This window comes from Miscanthus floridulus, chromosome 9, assembly GCF_019320115.1.
Source record: "Miscanthus floridulus cultivar M001 chromosome 9, ASM1932011v1, whole genome shotgun sequence".
In the NCBI taxonomy this organism is placed as follows: Eukaryota; Viridiplantae; Streptophyta; class Magnoliopsida; order Poales; family Poaceae; genus Miscanthus; species Miscanthus floridulus.
Genome location: NC_089588.1, coordinates 134,103,345 through 134,111,282, shown reverse-complemented (window position 1 = coordinate 134,111,282; position 7,938 = coordinate 134,103,345). Strand labels below are relative to the sequence as shown.

General features: G+C 51.8%; 1 protein-coding gene across 1 annotated transcript; it reads right to left on the bottom strand.

Moving 5' to 3' along the window:
* Positions 1–2,016: 2,016 nt before the first annotated feature.
* On the bottom strand, positions 2,017–3,813 carry LOC136483960 (tropinone reductase homolog At2g29360-like). Its single transcript, XM_066481130.1, has 2 exons — positions 3,264–3,813; positions 2,017–2,260 (listed from the first exon to the last, which is right to left on the bottom strand). Exons 1-2 carry the CDS (start codon positions 3,782–3,784, stop codon positions 2,017–2,019), a joined length of 765 nt encoding a protein of 254 aa, XP_066337227.1. The 5' UTR covers positions 3,785–3,813.
* Between the last annotated feature and the right edge of the window lie 4,125 nt (positions 3,814–7,938).

Genomic DNA, 7,938 nt, shown 5'->3' with positions numbered 1-7,938 from the left:
AGCCGTAACTTCGAGAGCCATATTTCCGTATCACTATTCCAAGATAACGTCAACGAGTCAGACCACGTCTCCATGGAAACGGATAGAAGCAGCAGCCATGGGTAAGTTTTATCACGTATAATCAATCAAGCAAAACAATTTCACGTGCGAATCCTATCATATAAATTTGATAAACTGATCAAATACACATAAAACAAATCTACAGATCAGATCGATTCGAACAAAAAGTATAATATTTCTTCAACAGTCCACGCTGCGTAGCCGATTCAAACCATAAAACAAAGATGAAAATCATTTCCCAACTAACCAAAATCAACCATGCACGTGTCTTGCATCCTCCAGCATGCGCATAAGCAGTCACGTTCCTCCTGCACGCCTCACATATGTTCCTCCCCAGCTGCTCAGGATGGTGAGAGAGAAAGGAGAGAAACAAAAGGTGTTCACAGTTGTGAGAGGATAAGAAATAAGGAGGCGTGGAAATTGTTGCCGCCTGCCAGCAGAGGCTACGAAAATATTTGTAGGTGGACGAGAAATAAGTGAAGTGAAAGAAAATTTGGGGTCCGCTAACGAATATCATGGACTGGTCATGGTCAGCTCAATGTCGTACTACCTTCTGTCTAAAGGATTAAAAGAAATATAGTATATGTTTAGTAAGAGTAAAATTATATGGTAAGTTAACTAAATGTATAAAAAAAATGTATCGACGTTTATTTCAAATTCTTCGGTCTTTTCTTTTTACTTCTTAGAATGTTCTCATGTCCTTGGTGTGTCTACATGATTGTAACTTGAGTTCGAACGACTCGCGTCTAGCGATGATACATAGTCCGATCTTAAGATGTTTCGGGCTCCGTTGCAACGTATGGGCACGTTTGCTAGCAAGTTATAACAACTCATATCTAGCGATGATATAGAAGTCGACACCTATATGTATTGGGTCCCGTTACAAGGCACGGGCGTATTTGCTACTCACTCCGTTCCAAATTATAAGTCATTCCAAGAATTCTGGAGAGTCAAAACATCTCAAGTTTGACCAAATTTATATGATAATATAATAACATTTATGATGCCTACTAAGTATCATCAGATTCTTCATCAATTATATTTTCATAGCATACCTATTTGATGTCATAATTTTTTATAATTTTCTTTGTAATTGATGCTTTGACTCTCCAAAATTCGGAATGACTTATAACTTGGAATCGAGGGAGTAGTTTGCTAGTGTACGTGTGTGTATATATATATATAAAATTTTCGTCTGGCCTATCCAGACGACATTATATCACCGATGAAATTATTCGACTTTCTCCGTCTCCCTCTCTTCCCCAAGACCGAGTCGGCTGCTTCACGATACATGTCCCAAATACGATACAAATCCAAATCAGACTACCTCAACAAGGCAAGAAAAGAACTCCTCAAATCAAACCAATAAATCCAACCAACGGCATTGCTGAGCCCGTGGGTCGTCGACGAGGCGGAGGCAGGGGCGTGACGAGGTCATGGACGGCGGGATTCGGCGCGTCAGGTCGACTAGGGAAGCAGAACGGCGGAGCTCGGTCTGGCGTGGTCGCAGTCCGGGTGGCGCAGCCGGCGGAGTACGACGGCAAGGAGGTAGGTGTCCGGTGGTGAGGTTCGGCACCAGCTCCTGGTTGGCGTCGCGGGCGGTCTGCGGCGGCGTTCGGGGCCTGCGAGGCTGAGGAAGATGGCGCGGCGTCGTGGGCACATCCGAAGTCGCCGTGGCCGGTGTTGGAAGTAGTAGGCGTCTGCGAAAACGGCGGTGTGGTTCGGGGTAGGCATGGAGGTCGGCGATCGGAGCTCGGCTGTTCGGTAGTGTCCGCGCGGCGGCGTCACGGGGCGCAGACGTCGGGACGGACCATCGCCGTGGTTTTCGGCCGCGTGGTTGCCGCCCGTCCCGTGCGCTGCGCGCATGGCTCACGCCCCGCACCATGATGGCCGGCGCCGCCAGTGCGCGCTTAAGGAGACCCCGCCGCGCGGGCATGTGGGCAGCTGCCGTCCGCGTCAGCTGCCTCCGTTGCGGGCCTCGGGCTGCCGCCGCCGTGCATAAGGATCCCCCGGAAAGGTCGCACAGCGGGAGCTCTCGACGGAGCTGCACATGACCAGTCGCATGCGCGCGCCGGCGAGAAACACCACTGCAGCGCCGGCGGTGGATGCGGCTGTGCGCCGGTGGTGCTTTATATCCTGTTGTTTTTGGCTAGAAAAATCCTGGCCGTCCACCTCAATGATCCGACGGTTCACACCACTCCTGCATCAGGTTTTCAGCAAGGGAAGTGGGGCCTGCGCGCTCGGCTCTAGCCGGGCCAAAAAGCAGGCCGGGAACCTGCCCTGTGCTCTGGGCCAGTTTTTTTTTTTTTTTACCTTAGGGCCGTTTTCTTTTCAAGAACTGAATTAAGCTTTATGTTTTTCCTGAATCCGTGAATGTATTTGATATTTTTTTCTCCCGTTGCAGACAAAATTTCCGTCTCTATTTTTGTTCCATTCTTTTGGTCTGCCATGGAATGAGTCGGCCACCTGCTTTCCCGTGTCCATTTTTGTTTATGTTTCTGTCATATGTCCGTTTTTGTTTTTCTGTCATGTGATCCATATACATCGACGACGTCTTGAGGTTCCAGGCATCCATCCAGAAAGCAAACCAAACCTCAAGGCTAGGAGCTGTAGATTTGACTTCAGTAGGCCATCTACCTTACCACAACGACGGTAACAACAACGTCGTCGGTAACGCCGCTGCTGTCCGCCCCTGGCTTCGGCCGTCGTCGCCAAGGCGACGAGGGGCTTCCAGGGTGTTCCACATCGACAGCTACTCGTGGACCAATAGTAAAGAGTAAATATTTCTTTATTTTCTTTCATTTCTCACTTTGACTCGTTTCGCTTTGAGTATGGAGCCCAACTCTTGGTGACACCACCCACTTATAGTCTGGCTATCTAAGTTTGTCCAGTTGCGACACGTGCAAGAGATGTGTGTAGCTTACTTTCCACATTTCTTAAACTCACAGTAATAGTGCACACAATAACTATATATTTAAGTTGAGGCAATCTCCTACTAATTTTTTACGCATAGTTTTCTATTGCTCTAACATTTGTTATGAACCTTGAAATTATTTGATCTCAGGTTAGGCAAGGCATCCAACAAAAAAATAGCTAGCCTATTATTATTGATGAGTACCGTGCAATAAACTGTACGTCCTATTATAACGCACGGACATATTTTGCTAGCATATCTAATTAGCATAGCATGCACGTATTGGTACCTTTGGAGATGCAAGTAGAGCACGAGCCCAGGGTAACCCAGGTAGCTTGCGATGGAGGAGATATGGACGACGCTTCCTCCACCGGCGACGGACGCTCTGACGAGCAGAGGGTGCGCGAGCTGGCACAGATGGAAGCTTGACTCCAAGTTGGTCGCCATCACATGCGAGTAGTCCTCGGCAGTGCACTCCGCCGCCGGCTTGAAGAACACCTGCCCGGCGTTGTTCACCAGGATGTCGAGCTTGCCGTCGAAGGTCGCCTTGACCGTGTGCATGAGCTTCTCCCGGTCGGCCGGCACGGAGACGTCGCAGACGGAGACGGTGACGACGAGCCCCTTCTCCGCCCACCGGCGCCGGGACTCCTCAAGCTCTGCCGCGTTCCGCGCGCATGTGTGCACCCTCGCGCCGAACCCGGCCAGCTCTTCGACGACCCCGTGGCCGATCCCCTTGCTGCCGCCTGTGACCAGCGCCGTCGCGCCGACGAGGCTCCACCTCTCTTGCCTGCTGCCGCTAGTGACCGCCATGAAAGCTAGCTACTATCTGATTTTCTTAAGTTTCAACCCAAGTATGCTTAGAGCATGCATGGGTGACTGATCCCTCTGTTAAAAGTAGGCGGATGCTCAGACGCAGTATGATAACACTAGCAATTAGAGGCATGCTAAATGCCCAAGAACTAGCGGACGATGACTGCGTAAACACCAAGAATATGAATATGCTATAATTGTTTATATACTCTTTGGGGTGAAATGTATACAGTACTTTCTAGAGTATGCTATAATTGTTTTCTCTCTCTACATAAAAACACCCCCCAGACGAAGGATTATACTGAACCCATGGTACCGGGACTATAGGCGGAAGCTTTGGTTTTTTTAATCTTTTTCAAATCATATTATAAAAATAACTCCAAAATGTTTCTGTTTATATTTAATTTTTTTTTTGGCCGCGCCAAACCATATGATGTGGCAAAGCAAAATTACTCTACTGCGCCACAAGTTTTGGCAGTTGCAGTAGTGTGGTGCACAAGTTCAGGTAGGTTGTGGTTTTACGCGAAATAATCCAATGTATTAGTATTTCTCACAAAAAAAAATTGACTTGTACAAACTTTATGCTGTCCAAAACATTATGGGCCTGTTTGTTTCCCTGCACAAGGGTGGCTCGTATGATGGCCAGAGACAGGTTGGGTTGCGTCGTGCTAACCTAGTGCGACTACTCATGTTTCTTTTCCATGTATGAAATGAGCAAGGTTGAGAAATGACCGGTGTTTTGTTAGACTGTATAGATAATCTGCTTACCTTGCATCAGCTTATTTTGGAGTTGCCACCATATCACATCTCTCTTCTTCCCTTCACCACACATCACCATTTTCTCTTAGACATTTTCACAAACACCTTGCATGCAGGCTAGACAAGAAGCCACCAATATGAACGTGCTGGCGTATGGCCATAGCGGTGAGGGCTTCAACCAAGGCCTTTTTTCTCGAATACGCAAAAGATCTGCGTATCATTGTATTAAGAAGAAAAGTTTAAACATACAAACAACGCGCCTCTATCGAGCGTCGAAGGAGGTTGACCTAAAATAGCCGTAACCGGACCATCCTAGCAAAAGACCTCTAATTTCGATATTAGATAATATAAAACAACCAAAACGACACAGCGGTGTGACCTAGGAGGTGGTCTTGCGTCTTCGCGGCTGCCTGGACAGGCCCTTTCCACCGCCCAAGGAAGAGCGCGTCCAACGCTTCGACGTTGGACGCAATCAGACTACCGTCGAAGATCTTGTCAAAGGCCCTCCAGCTCCGACGAGATGGCGCTGATGGACTCTTGGTTGTAGCCCATACGCTGCATGATCAGCACCTCACCTGCTTGGAAGCAGGTACTCGAGAGAGGCTCTGAGCTGCCAACCGCCTGCTTCGCCACCACGGCAGCACCGGCTTAGCAGGAGGTTGCTTGGGAACTGAACATGTCTTGAGCTTGGTGAACCTCCACGAATAAGCGGGGAGTCGACCTTCTTCAGCATGCCGCCTGGTGAAGCTCTTGAGGCGGCGTGCGGCGGAGCGGTCGCTGACATCAACCGTGCGGTCCTCTCGAGGCGGTGTACTAAACATGTCTGCAACCGTTGCGGGCTCGGCCAGACCAAAGCTAGGCGGACCACCCACCTCGTCCTGTGTAGGCGCGTCAGCTCCTGAGGTGCTCTGCGTGGCCTGAGGCGGCGTGACCTGAGACTGACCGTGCTTGAGTAGCGGTGGAACCGAGTCCGCTGCTAACTGAGCGGGGTGCGAGACCATTGTTGAAGTGGCGCAGGTGCTCACACTGGTGGCTACGAACGAGGCTGCAACCTCCTCTAGCATCGGGTCCTCTGAGACTTCGCATGTGGCGTGTGTGGTGTCCGGGTATGGTGATAGCAACAGCGGATCGAGCTTGGAGAGGCCCCATATATGGCGTGTCTCGCTGGTCGGCTCGTCGTGACCTTCCCGGGGCAGCACGGTCATGGCGACATTGGAGGTCGTTGTAGTCGTGCCATCCCCCCTCGATCGTCGCCGATGTCTCCGGCGTCTCCGACGTGGAGGCCCTCCACCGCCATCCCCAGCAGCAATTGGCGCAGCTCCAACCGCGCGGGGTGCGTGCTGGGAGGCCGGTGGGCTGCCGCCATAAGCGGGGGTTGCCGCGGTCGGTCGCCCATCCTTCGTCGCCGATGCCACATCAGCATGCCTGGGGGCGCCTATAGTGCTTGGCGTGGGTGGCGAAAACCATGGCAGCGCAGGCAACGCCGTGGCAATCGGCAAGTAGCTACTCGGTGCGAGTAGGAAAGGCAGTTGAAGCATTTGCCGTGAAGCTCCGCGGGAAACCTTTGGGTCTACAGAGGTTGCTTTGTGTCGTGGTGAGGCTCAGCTGAAGCAGTCGCAGGTTGTGCCTCCTGCCGGGGGAGGATCTCCCATCACCCATTGGCGTTGGGGGCGGAGACCCGTCCCGCGGCGGCCGAGGTGCTGGCGTGCCAGGATTCGGCCATCCACTGAACGAACAGGCAAGCTATACACCAGCTATGTGTGCGGTCGACTGCGTTTCCCCTGCCTTCGCACAGGACCCTATCGGCCTGCCTCCACTTCGCTACGGCCAGAATCACAATTGAACGAGTCTGGGCGCGCATCGGGGACACAGCGACCGGCTTCGCCGGGCGAACGAGCGGCGTCCAGGTAGCTGTGTAACAACCCAAAAATCCACACACCAAAAATTCCAACTACAAAATTTTTGTTTCTTCAAAACCCTTGAGTGATGATGTGGCATTTAGGAAAACTCATAACCTTGCACTAACTAAACCTATATGACTTGGCACGAGTTATCTCACCTCATCACCTAGAATTTATTTTACCACATAGCATACATCAAGTTGCATTATATTCAACATGGTGATTTGGATTTTATTTGATTTATGTGTTGATTAAATAAAAGCTAACAAATATGTGTTTATAAATAAATGAACTAATATGGAATTAATATCCCAATAAATACTTTGACCAATGTTTATCACCATGGAACATTTTATCAGAGGAGAAGTAGGCCACTTTGATTTATATACAGGAGAGAAGTGTAACATAATACTAAGGTAAGAAGAGGGAGGCAGCAGCTCAGCCTAGCCTTGCCTCGACCGGCCCAGCCTGCCTCGACCGGCCCAGCCAGCCAGCCCAGCGCATCACCGCCCGTATGTGCACGCCACTGACGAGCCGGACCCTCCCGTCAGCCGTCACGCATCGCACGCCGCCGCATCAGGACAAGATGACAGATGGGCCCCCTCTGTCAGCCGTCCAGCTACAGGATCATCTTCTTCCCCACGCCAGCCTCATCTCTCGACCAGAGCCCCGACCAAAGCAGCAGACGCGGGCCCAGGTTCACGCACATCGCATGACCCTGTCCCCACCTTAGCGCCGCGCCCACGCAACCGCCCCCGCGCACGAGAGCCGTCCGATGTGCTCGGCACATCACCAGCCGTTCCGTCATCCGCCATGGGAGCTTAGAGCTCCGGCTATAAAAGCCAAGGCCCCTCGGTTGCCCTAGCGTTCGCCCCATCACCCCGCCGCCACTTGGTGGCCAACCACTTCACCGAGCTAGAGAAAGAAGGAGAGAAAGAAGGAAGGGAGAGAGAGGAGGAAGAAGGAGGTCTCCGTCGGAGCACCTTCGAAGCCACCAGAGCAGGAGACGACGCCGACATCTTCATCACCGTTGCGGGTCGGCACTGCACTGCTTCTGTCTACACGGCCATGACTCTCCACTGCACCACCATCCTATCTCCCATGACACCTACGGTGAGCGCCTGATTTTCCCCCTGCTCGCCGCCAGACTCTGCTATTCCGGCCATGGCGCTCCACATCGTGAGCGCGTAGGCCAAGGCCACCTCCGGCCTCTGGATACACAAGCACAGCATCCACAACCCACCGTAGACCCTTCCTAGCCCATGGACGCTGTAGCCGAGCACACGCACGCCGCGCTCTCGACGCCGCCACCATGGCGCAGCCACCACCGGCTCACCTGACCACCTCGCTAGACTGGGAACGTAGCCATAGAGCAGCACCGTGATGACTGGAAGATAGCCACGTAGACCGAGTCGATGATAGTCAGCCACAGCCCCCTTGGCCACGAGCAGAGACTGTATGTAGAGACCCTATGTAGAGACCACATGTAGAGAC

Bases quoted from the DNA above. Each gene is read 5' to 3' on its own strand.
- LOC136483960 (XM_066481130.1), bottom strand. From the start codon at position 3,784: ATGGCGGTCACTAGCGGCAGCAGGCAAGAGAGGTGGAGCCTCGTCGGC. The intron at 2,261-3,263 runs GTACCAATACGT...AACCTGATGCAG, and splicing joins CTCTACTTGCATCTCCAAAG to GAGTGGTGTGAACCGTCGGA.